At 43.2% G+C, this 23,789-nt stretch overlaps 2 protein-coding genes across 4 annotated transcripts in view; one reads left to right on the top strand and one right to left on the bottom strand.

Annotated features, from left to right (window-relative positions):
* Positions 1-23,789, bottom strand: part of BECN2 (beclin 2) — a 157,593-nt gene that overhangs the window by 87,769 nt on the left and 46,035 nt on the right. The window lies entirely within an intron of this gene.
* On the top strand, positions 18,524-23,052 carry MAP1LC3C (microtubule associated protein 1 light chain 3 gamma). Its single transcript, XM_025430531.3, has 4 exons — positions 18,524-18,712; positions 18,814-18,869; positions 19,048-19,154; positions 21,129-23,052. Exons 1-4 carry the CDS (start codon positions 18,655-18,657, stop codon positions 21,415-21,417), a joined length of 510 nt encoding a protein of 169 aa, XP_025286316.1. The 5' UTR covers positions 18,524-18,654; the 3' UTR covers positions 21,418-23,052.

The raw sequence follows: 23,789 nt of genomic DNA, 5'->3' as shown, positions 1-23,789 counted from the left end.
TTTGCCAATTTGTCAGAAATCAAATCATTATTTTTAATTTTTGTATCCATTTTGTCACTAATAAATTTTCAAATATGTTCTTGCATATTAAGCATTTTATTCCCTCATCTGTGAATAAGTTTTTCATGTATTTAGCCTTTCTATGGAGTCATGGTATCTTTCTTATAAATATGTATAGGCTCTTTAAGTATTAAGGCTATTAACATTTGTCACATGTTTTTTCCTCATTTTGTGGTTTACCTCTCCTTCCTATATTGTTTCATATAAATAAAATCTTAGAATTCATTTATGTCTTAGGCTTAAAGCAATAATAAGTCAATAGTTATTTTAGATTGCCAATTTACATGGTTATCAGATAACCCATCATGAGTTTACATTTTTCTAAGTCAAGACTTATATACCTGGAACACCTAGGAATGATACAAGCCAATCTAAAATCCAGAGCTAAGATAATGGCAAGGACCATAAAGGCCATGGTAGGTACCAGAAAATATTTTGGGATCTTGCTACTGCCAGAGGGTGAGCTCAGAGATTCCTGATAGGCAGTAACCCATACGTTAAACTGTCCAAAGTTACATATCATTATTATAATATGTCTTTGAGTCCTTTTACTTTAAGAGATTTGGTCTAATATATATAAATGGCCGAAGTCCCCTATTTCTGAAAATGACAGTGAAATTATATTCTGAAGTTTTAAAGGATCAAAACAAAAATCTAACTCTAGAAATGCACTTGATGACACTCTTGCAGATCTTTCTATTTTAAAAAATATTTTACCAATCCTACCTTTCCAAATTAGGATAGGAGAAATGGGTAGATGCTAGTCAAAGGATACAAAGTTTCAGTTATGCAGGATAAATGTTTCAGAGATCATGGTAACTACAGTTCATAATAATATATTGTACACCTAAAATTTGCTAAGAGAGTTGATTGTAAGTGTTCTTACCGTGTGTGTGCGCACATACACAGTCATAACTATGTGTAGCTATAGATATATTAATTAGCTTGATGTGGTCATCACTTTACAATGTATATGTGTATCAAAGCATGCTATTTTATACCTTACATATATATAATATTTGTCAATTGTATCTTTGTAAAGCTAGGGAAGATGCCAATACTGATAGTGTTAATTACTTGGGATGCTAATGGTTTTAGAAATTATTTCTAAAGTTGTTATGTTAAATATATATTGCTCTTATAAAGAAAAACTCACAGAAGTTATTTTTAAGTGTTTGCTATATGAAATGAGAGAATTATTTAACATCCATTAAGTAAAAGGTGAAATTAGTCTTCTTCACTGAAGTAATCAGTGGCATTCTGCAAACTCCCCAAACCACATAATGAAGTAAAGAGCTGACAAAACATTGATGAATCCTTGCACCACACAGTACAGGAGTGAACTGTGTGGGCTTTTATCTATTAGTTCATGGTAGAAAATGCTGTGCTATTGGAGGAAAGTCTGGGCGGGAGAGAATGGGTCTGTGGGCCAAAATCCACCTCAGTGGTAATGCTGTTTAGCTCCCTTAGTGGAAAAGTGATTTCTTTAGCCTGACGTGAAAGGCACACTGTGTATCTCCCATTAATGGGCTCTGAAAGCCTGAGCTCAGGCAGTGGAGAGCATCTACAAGGTTAACCTTAAGAAGGGGACACAGAAAAAAAAAGAAAGAAAGAAATGGACACTGTCAGAGGCACTCAGACTCCCTATTAATTGAATGTTGTAGGTGTTCCCAGCCAAGATGGGTGACTCACACTCATGCAAGGGCATCAAACACTTTCAGTGCCCTGACATGCCATTCTTCATTCCTCAGACCCAGAGGCCTATGCACAGAGCTAGTCTTAACTTCTTCCTCATTTTCACACTCAACTCTTAAATTCATAGGTGATCCCAACTATGATTTTGAAGACTTCTTTAATGCAATCAACAGTTCTGGACCCTATAGGTTAACACTCTATAGCCTGAGAATAAAAAGATGAGTAATAGATTATCCTAGGGGAGAACATTACATTTATCAACATCCCCTAGCATTTGTTATGCTCCCAGTAGGGTGTTATACAATTTATATACTAACAGCTCATTTGGTCCTCATCACAGTACTGTGTTCTTTTCCCCAGATTGTGGATGAGAAAACCAAGCCTCAAAAAGATCAAGCTACCTCTCATCGTTGCATAGATAACAAGTGAGAAGCCCTTTTCACAGCCAGGCCTGCCTCACTTTGATGTGTGATGCTGGCGGAGAGGGTGAGGAATCTGGCCAGAAGTTAGAAAGGCAAAGTTCCCAAGGATTTTTAGGAGTTTGCCAAACTGGAGGATAGGGTTAGTAGGAGTCAAAGGGAATAAACTGAATTTATTTATTTTAGAAAATGCTATCACAAACACCATGAATCCCCACTGGCCAGGCCTATATTTATCCTGTATGTCAGCCAAGTGCTAGAAGTGAGGATACAGAGATGAGTGGAATGGAAACTGTAGCCTCATGGAGCACACGGGCTAGGAGGCATGAGTACTGATATTTCAACCTAAAATATATGCATATAATTAACTGTAACAAGTGATATCAGAGCTCAAAACTGAGTGTCTAACTAAAGCATCTGTGGCAAGCAGAAAAATGGCCCCCAAAGACACTCAGACCCTAATCTCCAAACCTATGAATATGTTATGTTACATAACAAGGGAGAATTGAGGGCTTAGATAGAAGTCAGAGTGTGAATCAACTCATTTAAAAGTAAGGAGATTATCTGGGTGGGCTCCATGGAGTGACAAGAGCCTCAAGTGGGGAAGAGCCTACAGAGTCAGGGAAAGAGATGTGACCATGGAAACAGAGGTCAGAGGTCTGAATAATGAGACTGTTGGCTTCAAAGTTGGGAGCAGGACATAAGGCAAGGAATGAAAGCAGGTTCTAGAAGCTGTTAAGAAAACAGATTCTCGGGGATCCTTGGGTGGCGCAGCGGTTTAGCGCCTGCCTTTGGCCCAGGGCGCGATCCTGGAGACCCCGGATCGAATCCCACATCGGGCTCCCAGTGCATGGAGCCTGCTTCACCCTCTGCCTGTGTCTCTGCCTCTCTCTCTCTCTCTCTCTCTCTCTGTGACTATCATAAGAAAAAAGAAAACAGATTCTCTCTTAGAGTCTCAATAAGGAATGTGGCACATCTTGATTTTATTTTATTTTTTAAGATTTATTTCTTTATTTTATCTTATTTTATTTTATTATTATTATTATTATTATTATTATTTTTAATTTATGATAGTCACACACAGAGAGAGAGAGAGAGAGAGAGAGGCAGAGACACAGGCAGAGGGAGAAGCAGGCTCCATGCACTGGGAGCCCGACGTGGGATTCGATCCCGGGTCTCCAAGATCGCGCCCTGGGCCAAAGGCAGGCACCAAACTGCTGCGCCACCCAGGGATCCCTATTTTTTAATAATAAATTTATTTTTATTGGTGTTCAATTTGCCAACATACAGAATAACACCCAGTGCTCATCCCATCAAATGCCCCCCTCATTGCCCATCACCCACTCACCCCCACCCCCCGCCCTCCTCCCCTTCCACCACCCCTAGTTCGTTTCCCAGAGTTAGGAGTCTTTACGTTCTGTCTCCCTTTCTGATATTCCCACCCATTTCTTCTCCCTTCCCTTCTATTCCCTTTCACTATTATCTATATTCCCCAAATGAATGAGAACATATAATGTTTGTCCTTCTCCGATTGACTTATTTCTTTATTTTAGAGAGAGAGTGCACAAGTGTGATAGGTAGGAATGGAGGGAGAGGAAGAGAGAAACCCAAGCAGACTCCATTCTGACATGGAGCCTAAGGTGGGGCCTGATCCTACAATCCCAAGATCAAGACCTGAGCCAAAACCAAGAGTTGGATGCTTAATCCACTGTGCCACCCAGACACCCCCCAACCCATCTTGATTTTAGCCCAGTCAGACCCACTTTGGACTTCTGACCTCCAGAACTTAATAAATGTATGTTGTTTTGTATGTTTACTAATTTGTGGCAATTTGGGGTAATTTGTTACAGCAGTAATAAGAAACTAATAACGTAAGAGGTCCTGAAAATGTTCCATCAGGTGGTAGCTCTTGAATGAGATCTGAAGGAACCACTGATACTACCTGGGTAAACAGTAGAAGGAGGAGTCCAAATAGACCTGGAAGATGAGGTTAGAGCAACAAGAGGAGGTATGACATCAGAGGAGGTGGATGAGCTCAGCAGGTGTTTGAGCAGAGACCAAGTCACCAGCCTTCAACATACTGATCCTTCTGGAAACAGTGGGAACCCACTGAAGGCAGGCATGGGCCTGCCCAGGGTGGCATCATTAGAATTTTGCTGAATACAACTCAAGAATGTTCCTTAATCCCAAGTTATCCCCCATCTCATTCCACTGTGTTATTGCACATGGTATTCAGAAGCAAAAATTCGTATTAACCAGGGACAATAAAAAAGACCAAAATGCTGGGAGGATGTCATTTGATACATTCCAAAATCAATTCAAATTATTTGTGCATTACTCCCAGACATCCTCTCCTCCCATATAAATGAGTGATTAAAAGATGACGCCAATACCAAGTCTGCTCAATACTTTGCTTTAAATGGTTGAGATTAGAGACAACAGCAACACAAGATTTGCCTTCATACTAAACTCTAAAATTTGGAGTAGCAGGTTGGGAATGTTCTGTTGGCTGTGGTGTGACATCTAGTGGCCAAAGTTACCAATTTCTTTTTCTTTCTTGGCTTGATTTAGGCACCATAGTGATAATATGTACCCTGAAGCCAATAAACATCTAGCAACTAGTATGTGTAAAAGGTGAAGAAGAGGGCCCCTGGGTGGCTCAATGGTTGAGCGTCTGCCTTTGGCCCAGATCATGGTTCTAGGATCCTGGGATCGAGTCCTGCATTGGGCTCCCTGCTCAGCAGGGAGTCTGCTTCTCCCTCCCCCGACACTACCCCCTGCTTGTGCTCGCTCTGTCAAATAAGTAAATAAAATCTTAAAAAAAAAAAAAATCTTAAAAAAAAATTAAAAATAAAAAAATAAAATACCTGTATGGAGTGAGCAGCCAGGAGGCAAACCGTCCACAGGAAATGCTGAAAGACCAAAAATCATAACCCCAGGCAATCAGGCTGCGTAGGAAGATCATCACAGTCAATTTACCAAATGTGTCTATTTACCAAAAACGTCTTCACCTGTTCAGTCTTGATTACAAGTAATGATAGGTATTTTTTTCTGAATTTTTATTATATTTTCTAAGATCAGCATTCCAGGTGGAAAGTCTCAATTTGTTGTATTTCTCAAAAATTTTTTTTTGTTGTTAATTTCTGCTTTGCCAATATTTGAGCAGGCTGTCTATGTATTTCAGGTTTAATCACTTAACATTTGGGTTCATCTCACATTTTATGTGTGTAGCTATTGTTTTTAAAATTTGAAGTATGACCCATTGATTTAATAATCCTTTCCTTTCTGCTTTTTTAAGTGTTTTTAACCATTTATTAAAATTTTTATGTACACTGACCTGGCTGGACTGTTTCATATGCTTCTTGTTCAAAATCAAATTTCAGCATTTTATAAGTAGTGAGTGAAAGAGTTTGGACAATTTCTGATTTTTTACTGATAATTTTGATTTTAACTTTAACTGAATTGAAATTTAAATTCAATTTGATTTTAAATTCGGATTCTGTGGGCAGCCCAGGTGGCTCAGTGGTTGGGCGTCTGCCTTTGGCCCAAGGCGTGATCCTGGAGACCTGGGATTGAGTCCCACATCGGGTTCCCTGCATGGAGCCTGCTTCTCCCTCTGTCTGTGTCTCTGCCTCTCTCTGTGTGTGTGTCTCTCATGAATAAATAAATAAAAATTTAAAAAAAATAAAAATAAAAAATAAATTCGGATTCCCTTAGGATGCTTTTGAATAAAAATGTAAGTTTATTTCATTTAAATTATATGTTATTAAAAATAAAATGTATTTAAATATTTTATTTGGATAATACATTTTAAATTTTCATTTGAAAAATTATTATAATTATTTTATTTTACTTTACACATGATATTTCTGGAAAATGAAACAAAATAATAAGCCTTACATACCACTTGAGAAATTGACAAAATAATATAAAAATTGTGCTCTGAAAAGAAATAACAGTTTAAAAATTATGAATGTCTAGAATTAATGTCACCACAGGGAGGGCCAAATTTTCGGTTGGATAATGTTCTGCAAATGTTTAATTTCATACCTTTGCTGCCGAACACTTTTACCAATTTTTTTTTTTTTTGGCAGTTTTAGGTGTATAACTGATTACTATTCACAATTTCATTTCTAGTAACAAAAAATGGAATATTTGTGTCAATACTGTTAAAACCACAGTTTTAAAAACTGGGTTAAAGCCAGTCAGGAGATGTGGTCACTGTGGAAATTTGTCATTTGCTAAATCTGGAGAATTGCCTTGCAGACTGAGGAGAGGGAACTTGATGTGGCCGACGTGAGGAACGGCAGAGGGCGCCAAAGAGCGCAATGTCCTCTGCGTGGCCACTTCATGGGGTGTGAGCAAGTGTGAGGAAGGTTTAGGTTCACGTGCTTCAGCAAGAAGTGAATAGCACCATCAACTTCCAAGATAATTGAAATTTCTAGTCTTCTCTATCACCCCAAAGTGGATTACATTTTACATGATAAAAAATTTATAAACCAATGCTAAGGCCTTTAAAAAGAGAGGGGAAAATGGACTGGTAGCCCTTGGATGGCTACTTACTCTATCCCATGACCCTGAATCATTCTGTGATGCTCTCCTCCCGCTGGAGGAACATGAAAGAACACATTCCCAGCGATGTTCTTGGCTTAAACGGCATTCCTGAGATTTGGACACAAACAGCCCCGTTGGTATACATTGGAGAAAAAATGATCCACTCTTACCTTCCCAATGAGGGAAGATGTTGTATCCAGTACATCTTTGTATCCCTCACAATTTTCACTAATTGATGGTTGAGAATAAACCAAACCCATTCACACTTACTGAGCCATGAACACATTCAAAGTTAAATATAAATGTCCTTGGCAACATTGTAATTACAGGAAATGTTTCAGGAGAAAAACTATTTCCTTGAACAGGGTTTGTGTAAGATTGGAAGGAAATCTACTGAGAGCATTCAAAATATGGGGATAGAAATCCAAGGCCTGGGGAAGGAAATTGAAACGGGTGCCAGTAGGGTAGGGAGGAGCGGGACCAGAGAGTTTGTTGGGGAAGATGAGTCACTCAGACTTTCTGATGAGTCTTTCAGTATCAGAAAGAATGAGATCAGACAATGGAGGGTCCTGACTGAGGTTTGCTCTTGACTCCAAGTCTGAGAAGTCTTTTATTTTATTTTTTTTTAATTTATTTGTTTGAGAGAGACAGAGAGAGGGAGCACAAGCAGAGTAAGGGCAGAGGGAGAGGAAGAAGCAGATTCCTGGCTGAGCAGGGAGCCTGACGTGCAGCTACAGGACCCCAGGATCATGACCTGAGCCAAAGGCAGATGCTTTACCAACTGAGCCATGCAGGCATCCCTAAGTCTGGGAAGTCTTATTTCAGGTTTTTAAATTTTTAAATTCTGGGGAGTACAGTCACTGTGTGTGATGTGTGGGAGGGTATAGGTAGGGATGGCCACAGGGATGGTCAGAACTGAGTATATAGCATATATTTCAAGGGTGAGAATATCTCTAATTGACTCAGTTCTTCCATATATTTAATCCTCTTCCATCATAGAGAGAATCTGAGAGGCTCCTAGTGGACCAGATAACACCAGACAATGTTAGATGATGCCAACATTTGAAAATAAAACCTCTGCAACTGCTCCTGCCTTCCCCTTTATTTCCATCCCAGAGCTTTCACTCCCTCCATCACAGACTCCTTGTCATTTTAAGAAAAGGTCCGCAGGAACAGAAAAGACTTAAAAGTCAGGTCATATAGATCCTTCTCTGTTGGGGTAAGGCTATTATATCCAATGTGCCTAGCATTGCCTTTTTTAAAATTTACCATTTATAGTGAATTATATTGATTCCATCAATGATACAAATTTTCTTTGCAAAATAGTTGTATCTCTGTTTTAAGAAATTAAGTCACTTAAAAAATATATAAGTAAATGATAATGTTATGGGCCTATTGCAGATAACCTCAAGGTGATCCATTGGGTTTAAGAAGGCATGCCTTATCCCGTTCAATCTGCAAATGTCACACCAGCAGGGACTCCAATCATGTGCCTGTACCAAAAGAAGAGGTCTTTCTCTGTTGTTCAGTCCTCATCTGAACAGCATCCAAGGGAGAAGCCCCTTTTCTAGAGCCCCTGGAGAGCACACGTCACTTCCATCATGCCAGCCTGGCTTCACTGACCGTCACTGACTCTCCTCTGTTTCTCTGGCAGGCTCACCCTCTTGGGCACATCTTTGATCACTAAAATTGCTCCAGGTTCTGTCCTGGGGCCCTCTTTTTGTCCTCTGTGTTTTCTGCCTCGCCTTCTCAGCCACACCTTTAGCTTCGACATTAACTCACAAATCTAGAACTCTGCCCAAATCCATGCACCAGTACCCCCTTTTACAGCTCCCGTGGGATGTCTCAAAAGTCACCTCAATCTCAACATGCCCCCAAACCCAAAGTCAGCCTGATACTAAGCCAGGTTTTCCATTGTCATGGGTAACAATACAATTCATCTGGTTACTTGAGCCATAAGCCAAGGAATCCTAACTATATCTACTTGCGATGTTCCCAAAGTGTCCATTTTATACATCTGTACCTTGACCATGTTAGGCCAAATTTCCATCTTTTCTCCCTTAAACCACGATAAGAGCTTTACCTCCAGTCTATTCTCCACATTCCTGAACCATATTTTTCACTTTAAAAAAAATATTTATTTATTTATTTATTTATTTATTTATTTATTTATTTATTTATATATTTGAGAGAGAGAGAAAGAGAATGCACAAGCAGGGGAAGGGGCAGAGGGAGAGGGCAAATCCTCCAGCAAACTCCCTGCTGAGTTTGGAGCCCTACAAGGGGCTGGATCCCAGGACCCTGAGATCATGACGAGCTGAAATCAAGAGCCAGACACTTAACCAACTGAGCCACCCAGGTGCCCCCTGAACCAATTTCTCAAATTGCAAATCTAATCCATTATCATTCTGTTTAGGTGGTTTCACATTGCCATTGTGATAAAAATCACACTGTAGAGTCCATTTAGCAGCTGCCTTCCACACCCCCTTCTTCCAGGCTTTCAATGCTGCAGCCACCATGGCCTCCAGCACTTCCTTCACCTATATCCTGTCGTCAGGCATGCTGTTCCCTCTGCCTCAAACAAGTCCCTGACTGCCACATCCCACCTCTGCCACTGCCTCACTTTGCCTGCCTCATGCTTACTCAGTCTTGAAATATGTGCTCAAATATGGCTCCTTCAGGAAGCCTTCCCAGGCCTGTCTCTACGTCCACTAACCCAGACCCACTAACCAAGCCTGTCTGAACGCCATGACTCGCCTTCATCACACGTTCATCTGTTGTCATCTGCTTCCCCACCAAGCTCTAGACTGCCTGAGCTCAGAGACTTTGTTTTTACTTTTCTGCTTCATCCCCAGGACCTACTGGGTGGAAGGTACCCATCACATGGTAGATAACCAATAAATATTTGTGGAACAAAAATATGAACATATAGTTATGAAGCCAAAATAACTGCCTCTACTTTTAAAGATGGAACCCAAAGCTCAGTGAAAAGAAGGAATCTTCCAGATTCAAGGTGCTGAGATTCAGCTGACTCAGGTGATACAGTGTGACAGGTTCAGGCTGGGTGAATCCCACACCTCAGAGCTGCAGACCTTCAGGGGAGGCCATGTTACACCGTCTCTCAGCTTCCGAAGATGCCAGAAGTGGGGGTCCTAGCAGACCCTAGGACTAACGACCAGTTTCGGACAGGGCCAGACTGACCTCGAACACAACAGATGCCGACAAGATGCCTCTGGCTTTTGTAAACATGAGCTCTTGCTCCTTCCTGGCTGCCTCCACCAAGGCCTGCATTCCTTCCCCACCAGTTTTGGGGCTCCCTCCTCCAAATTAGACTTCCTTTCTCTTTCTACTCTCCTGTGTCTGTGGGATTAGTAGGCCCTGTAATGCCTGAGTGTCAGAGAAGCCTCTCTCCTCCCAGGAGGGATGGGAGTGAACAGGAACACTCCCGGTTGAGTCAGGAAGAGAGGGAACCACTTGCTGGCCGTGGGCTGGGAGCAGTGAGGTGGGGCTACTCCTCCTTTTTCAGGCACCAGACAATCTAGGAACAGCCTGCCTGGCCACAGCCTGAGCTGCTCCAGAGCAGCCTTCATTTCCAGGGGCTGTATGCCTGTGAATGGCGATTGAGCCCTGAACTATTCGTCTTGTGGGGAGATTGTCTTAATCCGAACTTGGAGGCTCCTTACCTTGAAGGTATTATGCTAAGTGAAATAAATCGGAGAAAGACAAATATCATCTGATCTCGCTTATATGTGGAATCTAAAAAACAAAACAAACAAACAAACAAACAAAAAACCCCAAAAACCCAAACTCAGAGCTACAGAGAAGGTTGGTCATTGCCAAAGGTGGGGTTATGGAGTGGGAGAAAAGGATAAATGGGATCAGAAGGTACAAACCTCTAGTTATAAAGTAAATAAGTCCTGAGGATGTGGTGTAAAGCATGGGGACTACAGTTAGCATTACTGTATATTTGAAAGTTGCTAAGAGAGTAGATCTTTTTTCTCATCATAAGTAAAAAAAAAAAATTGTAACTCTATGAGGTGATGTGTTTGTTAACTAGGCTTACTGTGGTGATCGTTTCCTAATATATACAAATCTCAAGTTGCTATGTTGTACATCTGAGACTAATATAATGTTTGTCGATTCTATGTCAATAATAACAATAATAAAAAACTTGGAGATGCCTTCAGCAGAAAGGGTAGAGTTTCTGTGCGTGTGAAGCTCCAAACCTGGAGCTGCTAGGGAAATGTCATAGGGAGTGCTATCCCTATGACAGTGAGGGCTCTATTTTAAGCTAATTTTTACAATCCTCGAATGAAAAACATTATATCATAATGAGTTTTGGTGCAATATAGTCATATGCTCAAATCTCACCAGCTGAGGGATCTTGAGCAAATTACTTAAGCTTTCTGACCTTCAGGTGTCGTTTGATCTGTTTTCAGAGGGATTAAATAAGAAAGTGGATTAACCTGACATGTGTATGTAATGTTAGTCTCCTCCTCTAGCCCAAGGACGTGAGCATGGTACAAATCCCATGAGTGAGGGTAACAGTGGCAAAGACGAAGCCTGTGGTGCACTGAGAACTAAAAAAGCAGAGATTAATTATAAGGACTCTGGAGTTGCATAGCTATTGCTGGGAGCTATGATGCTGTCCAGAAAGTAAAAGAAAGGCTGAAATTGATTAATCATCAATTAAAGGCAAAGTGTAAAATCCAGAGGGCCTCTTTGGAAGAGAGTCTCATCTCCTTTAGCTGGAGGACAGAGAAAACTGCAGATCAAGGTCCCATCCTAACTACAAGAGTAATAGAACACCAGAAAAGGATGAATTCTCATCCTCTCATTGTTTGCTATGCTGTAGTCAGTGTCCCGGCTGGGAAGGATCGGAACCTGAGATTTGGGGTAGGTACATCTGGATCAATTAATTTGAAAAGCTTAAGCCCCTGGCTTCCCTTGAAAGATCTGGTCTGCTCTTTTCAAGTAAAAGCTAATTCTTGGGCAGCCCAGGTGGCTCAGCGGTTCAGCGCCGCCTTCAGCCCAGGGCATGGTCCTGGAGACCCCAGATCGAGTCCCCTGTTGGGCTCCCTGCATGGAGCCTGCTTCTCCCTCTGCCTGTGTCTCTGCATCTCTCTCTCTCCGTCTCTCATGAATAAATAAATAAAATCTTAAAAAAAATAAAATAAAACCTAATTTTTCCCCTCTCACCTGAAGATCATGCAGACACATTCATCCATGTGTCCCTGCTCAGCATGTACCACACCTTTCCCACTGCCCATTATGCTAATGACTAGGTTTAGGGTGTGACATTACCAAGCTGCATAAATTGTGACCTAAATCTGGTTATAAGCATAAAGTGGCCAGTGGGAGAGCTGCAGGACCTAGCACAATGTGCCCTTGCAGCCAGGAGGTCTTGATTCTAAATATGCTAGGTGGGAGGTATATGTGTGAGGAGACACAAGACATAAAGTTAGATAAGGAAGAAATAGTTGATGTCAGAGCATTTCCCTATTGCAAGGATGTGATATCCTGGCAAGGAAAATAGAAAATGATCCCACTACTGTGTTGTTAGGGTGGCTCTTGGAAGCTCAACCAAATAGAAGCCCCACCTATAGCTGCTTTGCGTGATTTAAGATATTTGCCAGAGAGTATTGACATAGCCTCAGATACATGATTTGTGGCCCGTGATCTTGCAAATACATTCTTTTCCATCCCTATCAAAAAGAACTAAAAACATTGTGCATTTATTTGGAGCAAATAATGCAAGTCTATGTTAATTCCCCTACCCTCTGTCATAGTCCAGAGAGAAATAGATTATCTAGAGATCCCAAGTAACATGGCATGGGCCCACGATATCAATGGTATGATGTTGATCCAATCAGATGAGCAAGAAGTAGCCAGTACGTTGGAAGGCTTTATGAGGCACATGCTTTCCAGAGGTGGGACATAAATCTTTCAATGACTCAGGAAAATGCCTAATCCATGAAGATTTTAGGGAGTCAGTGATCTGAGCATTTTGCAACATCCTCTCAATAGTCAAGAACAAATTATTGCATAGCACACCTCCCAATACAAAGAAGGAAATGTAGTTCCTGATTGCCTTTTTTGGGTTCTAAAGATCGCATATTCTGCACACGAGAATATACTAGAAGATATAACATGTCGCCAGCTTTGAGTGGAGCCACAGCAAGAAAGAACTCTGTTGCAAGCAGCCATGCCTTCTTGGGCCATATGGCCAGATAGACCTCATGGTATCTGTGATGGAAAAAGATGTTGTGTTGGGTCAGTTACAGTCAGTCCCAATAAGAGTCACAATTTAGGCTGCCAAGGTTCAAAGCATTGCCATGTCATCTGCAACAGAGAATGATTCATCTTTTAAAATGTGCTGACCAGGGCCACTGTAAGATAGATTTTGTGTGACCCACAGTCATAAGCAGTAGCAATCCATCATAAAACTGAAGGAGGGGCGCACCTGGATGGCTCAGTTGGTTGAGTGTCTGACTTGATTTCAGCTCAGGTCATGATCTCAGGATCCTGAGATCAAGCCCCACATCTGGCTCTGCACTCAGCATAGGGTCTGCTTGTCCCTCTCCCTCTGCTCCTCCCACTCCTCAAACAAATAAATAAAATCTTCAAACAAACAATATAATCAATTAATTTAATTAAATAAAGAAAACTGAAGGGGTACATTTAAGATAAGACACACAGAACCAAGGGCACAGTAAGCTGCATTAGCTGGAAGCCCAGACCACCATGTAATTCAGCACTCTTGTGCCCATGTCCTTCCCTCATTCACTCTGATGGCCATTGTTGGGGAAGATCATATACAATCAGCTGACAGAGGAAGGAAAAGGCTATACTTAATTCACAGAAGTGTAGGCTCAGTAAATGGTGCAAGCTAACATACACTACAGCTCTGCTACAGCCCCATTCACATGGCCCTGAAATCAGTGGTAGGGGGCAGATCTGCCACTGGGCAGAGCTTCAGGCAGTAGGCCCAGGCATTCACTTGGGGTAAATACAGACTCCTGGGCAACAGCAAATGTCTTGGCTGGTGGTCATGGGCTATAAAAAGAAAGCCTGAAGAATGGGAACAATGACATCTAGGAAAGAGGCATGAGGATGCAACTATGGGTGTAGGTGTGAAGATCTTTATAACACATGTGAATGCCACCGGAGAACCACCACCAAGAAGGCATTCAACAACCAAGGATAGAGAATGAGTTGGCCCTTTAGCCAGTTGACTTTGGCCACCAACACCCACTTTCCCCAGGGTTAGAACAAGTAGACGTGGGCCCAGCAGCATGAATTCTAACTCACCAGGCCTAGCTACCACTCTACTATTGCCAAATGTCCAATCACCTGACAGGCACTGATGCTGGAGCCCTGATAGCATAGCATTCTCAAGGTGGTCAACTGGTCACCCAATGGCCATAGATGTCATTGGCCTCATTTCACTACTAGAAGAAGCTGTGATTTATCTGACTGTAGTCGACATATAGTCTGGATATTTGCCTTCCCTGCATACAGGGCTTCAGGCAACATCACTGTGTGACTGGGCACTTTTCTGTGCTGGCAATTTGCATGCAGAGAAATAGATTTAACTTTATGGAGCATGAACTATATGTCAGGCTCTGTGCCAGGCACTGGGGTTGCATGGAGAGGCAGGGTCTTGCCCTCAGTTGTTTCATGGTGGTTGTGGGTTACTTTTGTCCTTGCAACAGGCTAGCAATGTTCTAGCATTAAAATGATTTCACAGACTAACTAAGCAGATTCTGAGCTCAAGTGACTTCATCATTCAGTGGCTAATTTGGGACTGGGAACCAGAAGCTTCTATTTTCATTGATGTTCTGACTTCAAGTGTTTTCATTCATGTTGATCAGATAAACAAGTTATTGGTAAGAAGTATCTTAAAGGGCACTTGATAAAAAAAAAAATAGAATGAAATAAAGTTTGAATTTCTGCTTCCTACCTCCTGAATGTGAGCATCACCTTCCCATCCTGAGTGAGTCTTATCTAGGATGGGAAGTTTCAAGTGTCTGTAACAGTAGGAGCCCTCCTTTGACACACTTCTCCTGTCTCCCCCCACTGCCACCATGAAGCCACAAATCCAGGCAAAATTCCTTGCAGGAGTCAAGCCTCCAGAACCTCTCCTCTCTGAAATGGACACACTGATGGAGACTTTCTTCTACTCAAGCCCTCCAACCTTCTGGCCACTTCTCTGAAGGTGTATACACCTCAATTCCCCATGGCAGTAACTTTCCACACCTGTTTCCTGAGGATAAAAGCTTGTAGCCAGGAAGGATGAATGACAGTGGCCACAATAGGACAGGATGAGAAGGCAAAGTGGATCTGTCCTAGTCCCTCTGTAAGCCCCAAATATCCGTTTGCCAAGGGGCAGGCCTACTTTTAATCACGTTGAAAAAACTGAGTTATCTGACAGCACTCCTCAGGAATGGTTAAAGTCATCCTAGGAAAGCACATCAAGCTAGATGAAGACTGGGGAAATGTCATGATTAAGGGGCAGGAGCTCTGGTGGCTCTAAGCTTTGTACACTGCAAGGGTGTAGGGCAGCAATGGAGTTCTAAGCACAGTCATCCCGGGGAGGGGGGGAGGGGGGCTCACTTGAAGCTTCATGTGCACAGCAAGGATGCTGCTGTTCCACAGGCTTGCATGCACTCGATGCAATCCAGATAGCTACTGCTCAAGAAATACTGAGATGTTTTGTGACAGTTCTTATTCACATAAATAAACATGAATTTATTATGGATAAATGGATAGTCCACTTATCTCCTTAGCAGCCTTAAGAACTGGCAGCTTCAGATCAGGGTGAGGAATGGGAGGAGAATCCCAAGAAAGTGGGATCTTGGAACCCAAAAGATGAGACTTTTCAGAAGGAGAAAATGCACAATTCCACATGCTGACAGGTCAAAGATCAAATAAAATAAGGAGTAAAGAGAGGTGCTTGTGTGTGTGTTAACACTGACCTCCCAAGAGCACGCATTGGTGTTGGGATGGATTCCAGGCCGCAGCTGAAGAAGACAGGCAGTGAGCTCAGTGGAAAGAGTGAGCTCGGGCAAGTCTTGCAGAAGGTTCTAGAAGTGTGAGCAGAGTGGGCTAGGCTACAGGCTACATAGGAGGTGAGTAGTGACAGAGCCTGTGTTTACTCAGCCGCCACTGCCCTGTCCCTCATGTACATGGACATTGCAGAGCTTCCCACATTCTTCATCGACACACAGCCCTACGAGAGGAGCGAAAGCATACTCATTTCACTGATGAATAACATGAAGCAAAAAGAAGTAATGTACTTGTCGAGAAGATTTGGGACCCAAGACTGTTTTCAAAGTTGTTCTTTCTGTGACATTCACAGTCTGGTAGAGTCAAGGGAAGTTTGACTAGTTGCTATTTTAAGAATGTGGGACACAGGCATGTTTATAGGTGGAGAGAAATGAGTCTTCCTAACCCCAGTTGCTAGCACCCCCCTCGGCGCCCCACCCCTGCCATATCTCATTTGGCCAACTCTCTCTAGTCCCAGGAGCCCTGCCCAGGTCTGAGGAGACAGAGGAGGGCCCAGTGGGTGTGAATCAGAATGACGTCAGCCAGTTCGTCTTTCATATGCTTTGCCCGTGGGACAGGTGAAGCTCATGAGTATAAAAGCTGAGTTTGTTTATTAAAGCCTCAGTAGGCAGGACTCTGGGTCAAGCCTAGGCTCTTGCTCCAGCCATTTACCACAGCGCTGTTCCCATCTCCTTCCCCACAGTCCTTGTGGCAGTGATGTTAATGTGGCTTTGGTCACCTAGATGGCTGGTCCTGCCCCTTGGCCAGAGCACCCATGGACACCCTGCTCTCCTCAAAAAAGAAGCTTTTCCACAAAAGAAAAATGATCTAGCCCATTCTCTTGCTGAATGGTAATATATTCTATGAGAATTGCTGCATTCTATTTTTTCCTCAAGTCCCTTGTTCTATTACCCCCTTCACCCCCATTACATCCTGAGAGGTAGGCCCGGCTGAGCTAATCCCAGATGCCAGCTGAGAAAGCCAAATGCCACACAGTTAGGAAGCATCTCAAAGCCCTAATAATGATGGACCGAACACTGCAGCTGGGACTTATTTTCCCCTGGCCCCAACCCAGAGCTATTTCCTTCAGCCTTCAAACCTCAATGTGCGTCCACATTCCCGGACTGTGGGGCCTTTGGGGAGGCCTGGTGCGGGGAGAGCGTCGGATCTGGTGCCAGGCCCTTGCTAGCTGCTTCACATAAATGAGTTCATTCAACTCTCACGTAACCCCTCTGCCTTAGGTAAAACAAATCATTTTAATCAGGTAAAAATAGTCATTTTGCAACAAGGAAAACTATACTTAGTATAAGTGAAGTGATTTATCTAAGATCAGAAATTGAGGTGGTATTTGAGAGGGCCAGAACTGCAGCCAGGTTTGCTGGTCCTGGGTTCTGGACCCGTTACTGGGAACTGGATGGTCTGGGGAAGCCCCCACCTCAGGGCACCGTGGCTAGGTGTGCATCTGCAAAGTATGCATCCTACATGCCCTTCCCATCCACAAGACAACGGAGGTTTAAATGAGATTGTGCATTTGAAAGCTGCTTGACTACAAATGCAAAGTACACACTTGCTCCCCATTATCGCAGCCCCATGAGCATGTGTGCCCTTTCTGAAGGGCATCAGAGGGAGAGTCAGAGGATGAAGCCACTTGTCAGTGATGCTATCATTTAATCACTGGATGTCCATTCCTGATGATTAGCCAAAGCCCTGAGATTCACACTGATTCATGAAGCAAACGTAGAGAATGTAAAATCACCTTCCTTTATGTCACACTGTTCATTTGAAGACTCTTCACTGTTGAGTGATTCTGCCGGGAAATCAGTGTGGGAAATGTAAACCCTCTGCTCACTCGGAGTGCAGAGGTTTGCCTGGGTGTGCATACATTTCTGGAAGCAAAACCCTGGAGGCTGAGACCTGGGAGACCTGTGTCTTACCTCTTATCAGCCCTTGGATCCCAGGCAAACCAGTTAACCTCTATGGGCCTCTATTTCTTATCTCTTGAAGGGAGGTTTTGGGGGTCACTGGGCTTCCTTCCCCCCTTTATGGCAGAGAAAATAAAATGGCAGCATATACTGGAGTGTGCCCTACTTTGTACCAAATCTGAGTTTTAATCCCAACTGCCTCTCTTACTGGCTGTATGACTTTGGGGAAATGCCTTTACCTTTCTGATCATAGGTTTCTTTCTGTGAAAACTGGCTGTGAAGGACTGCTGCGGGAGTAAGGCAGCCCAGTTCAGCGCGGGGCAGCCCCATCCTGGCCCACCTTCAAGATAGGCTCCTACTAAAGCACAAGATTGTGCCTAGAAGGGACAGGTGGGTGGCTCAACAGTTGAGCATCTATCTGCCTTCGGCTCAGCGCATGATCCTGGAGTTCTGGGATCGAGTCAAGCATCGGGCTCCCCACTAGGATCCTGCTTCTCCCTCTGCCTATATCTCTGCCTCTCTCTCTATGTTTCTCATGAAAAATAAAAAAATAAAAAAAATAAAAAATAAAAAGATTGTCCCTACCAAATGGCTATTTGGTATCTCCAGGGTCCTCATCCCAGACATAGGCTGCTTGGTGACCCAGCCACTGATTTTATTGTGAACCCTAATTTCTCCAGCAAAGAAACATTTTGAACTGGCCATGAGCAGAGTGACTTTGTCTGAGAAGCAAGCAAGTGGCTGTTGTTCCATCTCCTACTCTGGGCTGACCTCCTCCTACCCAGGGAGGGGGAGGGGAAGGAGGGTTGGGGAAGCCTGATGTCACACAGCCCTACATAAGGGCCTCCTTTAGGCTCCTGCGGGGCGGTTTGGAAGCAGCTGAGGAATGAGTTAGGTCCTGGTTGTGGGATTTTTTTTTTTTTTTAAGTCAGACACAGACACAGCTGTTGAGCAAAATGCAGACACCACAGAAAACCCAAAGCCTCAGACCCTTCAAGCAGAGGAAGAGTTTAGGTAAAATTCTAAGGGTAGCTGTCTGGGTTGCTAGGGAGAGGGAAGAGGATACAGACTTCTCCTGCTGTTTACTTATTCTTTTATCTTTGAAATATTCACAGCAACCAGACAAGAGGAAGTTGCCGGAATCCGAGCAAAGTTCCCAAACAAGATCCCGGTAAGACCGCATTACGCATTTTGAAAAGGAGTATACTCTGTTCCTTGAGAGAAAAAAAGAAAAAATAAGAAGAAGAAAACAAAACAAAACAAAAAAACCCCACTGTCTCTCCCTGTTCTAATTTTCTAAGATACTGAGACCTCTGAGTTACATTCTTGGGGGTTGACCCTCTCGACAGGTGATAGTGGAGCGCTACCCCAGGGAGAAGTTCCTGCCCCTGCTGGACAAGACCAAGTTCCTGGTCCCACAGGAGCTAACCATGATCCAGTTCCTCAGCATCATCCGGTAGGTGACAATGTGCACGCTGGGGAGTGTGCTAGGTGAGGCTTTTTCTGTTTGCTTTGTTAATTGGTTTGGTTTTGAGGAGGGGGAGAATCTGTAAGAGAGGGAAAAGATTTCCTTTGCGACTCACCTCTTAGATTCTGTAGGGCCCAGAAAAGATGCTCTGAGAAGTAATTTAACTTAAACAGGCGGGGAAAATCCCACAGATAGCAAGTTTAAAGAGAGTAAGAGCCGCCAACTTTTCTAAGAAGTTTTGGAAGTAGTCCTGGCTCTGAGACTAGTCCAAAAGATCTGTTCTTCCACAAGCTGTTTAAAACTCAGTCTTAAAAAAAAAAAAAAAAAAAAAAACCACTCAGTCTTCATTTTCCCAGCAGACACACGGTACCTTTAAAGTGTCTGTGCCCTGGAGGAATGAGGACCTCTTCCAAAGGCAGGCACTCCCTTCACTGGGAGGGAGGACAGGAAAGGTGTCCCCAGACATGTTCCTCCTTTAGGTTAAGGCACAGCAAAGAAAATGGGGCTATTTTTAAAGCTTAAGAGGGGTAAGTACTGTCACTTGACACATGGATTCAACAAAAATGATCTGAGAGTAATTACCAGAGGGTAATTCTTCATGGGGTTGAAAAGTCCAGAAAGGCCAGCCCTTGCAAGCTGCATAGCTGCTTTTTCTTTAAGAATTCATTATGAGTGTGTGTTTGTCTCTGTCTTGTTTGTCTTGATGAGTTATTTAAGAGGATCTTGATATCCTCTCCTTGGGGAGCTTATGTTGGCCCCGTGTGAATGGAAGTGCCTAAGGGATGACCAGTGTTAGGATTATATCCCAACATGTTGATGTAACAAAGAGTGACCACCCCTCACCCACCTCCCTTAGAAACAACTCTCTGAGTTCTGAGAGCCATTCTTTTTCTCCTTCCCAGACAGAGGTCATCCTTTGTTTTCTACCAGCCCTAATCCCCTCTCTATGCCAACATTTAATGCTCCAGAATGTTTATTGAGCATCAGTGATGTTCTGGATTCTTTCTAGGCTGTCTTTAAAGCAGTGAACAGAATAGACAAAAAAAAAAAAATCTCTCCCCAGAACCTCCTCCTCCAGAGGATGCCACAACCCTCGTTGAAAGATAGTATAGCAAAGGACAGGAGGTGGGTGTGTGGACTGTGTGGAGTGTTTCCTGCAGAGCTGAAGGCAATGCACTGGTCCCCAGCTCCATCCATTCCCGTTGTAGAACACTTCTTTTACCCAGACAACCATGCAATTATCAAAGCTGAAATCTTCAGGGTTATTTTGGGAGAGGTTATCTGGTTATAAAATTAATCAATTTCTAGCACCTGTGTCCCAAAACCACATGGACCTAGCTCACCTGAAAGTTCAAATCTCTGAGACCAGAGTGGGCAAGCTATGCCTACCTCTCCAAGTAGAGCAAATGGAGGTGTGCTGCAGGGGAGACAGATCCCTTACCTGAGTGTCTACGCTGTCATGTTGTCCTCCACTCCAGGATGAACCAAGCCTCAGATTGACCTTGACATTATAGCCTGTCCAAATGAACTAAGCTGCTTCTCTATCTCCTTGAGGTGGGGGGAGAGATGGCAGAGGGAGGAAAGGGTAGTAACCTTTCAACATTTCATTCCAAAGCTATTTAACAATGAGATGCTGGGAGATACTGTAATCACTTTTGTATGTCTGGGGCTGTACATACCTTGAGTTTGAGAGCAAAGAGGGCTTAGCATTTTTGTGTTGGTATGTCTCCTAGTTAATGATAGGATGGCCTTACTCTTGGTGTGGAGTGCAGGTGTCTGCTTTCAACAAGCCCTCCCGGGTAATTGTCAAGTTTGAAGACAATGCACTAGAGTGGAGAGGTGGGCTCCTTGGGTAGACATGTTTGCCGTGGACAGACAGAGGTAAGCCAGGGCTTGGGTCAGGGGCCCATTCCATGCCCAGTTAAAGTTTTCCCTTCCTGCCCCCCACTCCTCCCCACCCAGGAGCCGCCTGGTCCTTGGGGCCACTGAAGCCTTTTATTTGCTGGTGAACAATCGGAGCCTGGTCAGCATGAGTATGACCATGGCAGAAGTCTACAGGGACTACAAAGATGAGGACGGCTTTGTGTACATGACCTACGCCTCCCAGGAGATGTTTGGCTGCTTAGGGTCGGAGCAAATCCTGCCGTCCTCTCCAGTGCATGTCAAGAACCAGTGCTCTAACCTGCGGAGGGATGGACCATCTCCTGTGTGTGTGGTGGACAATCCAGTGAGTGAGGCTGCCCCACAGTGATCGGACCCACCCTGTCAGGAAGGCCTGGCCACCTCTGTATCTTTGAGGCTCCATGCTCTTGTGTGTTCTAAGACAGTGTGGTGGTGCTTCGGAATTCTATAAATACTATTTTCTGAGTAAGAAATGGTTAGTTTGTGTGATGAGCTGGAGATGGATTTTAAGTGTCTTCTGTGGTGGAAGCTGGCGGGCCCTTGGGGCATTTGATTTCACCCCCATGTGGGCAGAAGTCCTGTGTATGCTGGGTCATAGAGAACTTTGGGCTGTGGAGCCCCCACATGGAGCTGGTGTGAACTGGCTTCTCTGGGGGCAGGGGTCCTTATCTGTGTTGTTACAGAGATGATTGTTGCATTTCCACAGCACTCAACTTGCTTATTTCATCTTAGATCCTATTTTGTCTGTTAATGCAGTACAGATTTATGCCAAAGATGCAACTGTTCAACATAAAGACATTTAACTTATGTGAGTGTTTGCTTTGTGCCAGGCACGATGTATCTGAGTGCCTCATCACAACCCTCTATGACTGATTTTTGTGAGCATCATTACACAGTGAGGAAACAGAGGCCCAGAAAGTTCAGAAATGTTTTCCAAATTCACACAACAGGGTCTGCTGGGATTAGAGCTCAGGGAGTCTGGCTTTGGAAGCTGTCTTCACTCCTAGCTCTCTGCAAGGCTGCCTATCTGATAAGGTTACTCTGTGAGTTCCAGCTGCATACCTGAGCTACGGAACCCACTTTCTCCGATGTAGACCATGGGGGAAACTTGCAAACTAGGGGATGTAGCAGAGCACAGTGAATGAAGGACGATGGGTGTTTGGTGTAGCAGCTGCAGCACAAAGTACGAGCATTCCAACTGGGCTAGGAGGGTATTCGTCAGGGAAGGCTTTGCAGGGTGTTCAGCTTGAGCTAGATTTTGTTAGATGTTTGTCTAAAAAGGAATTTTATTTATTTATATTCGACATACATTTACTGAGCACTCACTAAGTAGTAAGCACTGTTCTAGGTCGTGGAAATGCAACATTAACCAAGACAGGTAAGGTCCAAGCCCTCATGAATCACTTTGATCTTAGGGAGGTAAAAAAGACAACATTCAAGATGAGTCTAGATGCTTATAAGAACAATAAAGAAAAATAAGATAAAAGGTGATTAGCAGAATTAATCCTTTATGTAGGATGGCCAGAGAGAGCTTTCTGGGAGGGAAGAACTTTCACCTGGACCAGAATGAAGACAAGGAGCCTGTGATGGAGTCTAAGCATGCCAAGGAGGGAAGGTCCAAAGGTTTGAGCTTTACAAATGGAGAAGATTCCAGGGCAGTTGCAGCCAGGGAGAGAGAGAGAAGTTAAGCAGGAGCCAGGTTTATGGGGTTAAATTTGCTAAGGTGTTTGGAGTTTGTTTTAGGGTTTGATTCACTGGAAAATGCCAACTTAATCTTTAAGACCAAAGTCAACTGGCCACCTCAGGCGTGGATGGCTACTCCCCCCATCCTTCCTGCACACACATTGCTTTATTATTGCTTATTCCATGATGTCTTAATTATTGTGATTACTACCTTGTCTAGGAGAAGCAGCATGAATTAAGATTGCACGTGCGAATTAACAAATACATGGATGAATGAATAAACCATTATGAAGACAACAAACATATTCTCAACTTTTTTGTATTTAATTTTTCTTTTTCTTTTTAAGATTTTATTTATGTATGAGAGACACAGAGACAGGCAGAGACATAGGCAAAGGGAGAAGCAGGCTCCATGCAGGGAGCCTGATGTGGGACTTGATCCCAGGACTCCAGGATCACACCCTGGGCTGAAGGCAGGTGCTAAACTGCTGAGCCACCTGGGCTGCCCTTTTTTTTTTTTTTTTTTTTTTTGTATTTATTTTTTCAAATAGATTCCTATTCATTTGGGGATAACAGGGTGGTTATTGAAATACAGGATCATGAATAAAGACTCTGCATAACTAACAGACCTGGATTTTGGTGTCCAAAGTAGGTCCAGAGAAATGACTAACAAAAGCCAGATATTTAAATCATGAAATCAGATCAAATAAAGGGAAAAGTAAATGAACAACCACAACAATTTAGGTGATCATACTGTACATGCTCAGATTTTCTGAGACAGTTCTGAAGACCTCTCATAAAAAGTGATTTCTAGGGTTGAAACCTGAAGAAATTACCCAGGTGGGTATGGAGGGGGAAGGGTGGCTCTATATGTAGGGGTGGGGGTAAAGGTGGAATAGAAATGAGACTATTTTATTTATTCCTTAGGAATTATTATTCCCATTTTAAGGATGAAGAAGCTGAGGCTAAGAAGAGTCAAATAAAGTTCCTCACTTTATTAACAAACTTGACTCACAGTTACCTGAGAAATTTATTCTT

This window comes from Canis lupus, chromosome 7 (assembly GCF_003254725.2).
Source record: "Canis lupus dingo isolate Sandy chromosome 7, ASM325472v2, whole genome shotgun sequence".
NCBI lineage: Eukaryota > Metazoa > Chordata > Mammalia > Carnivora > Canidae > Canis > Canis lupus.
The sequence above is the reverse complement of the archived record's forward strand: the minus strand, read 5'-3'. Positions and strand labels throughout refer to the sequence as shown.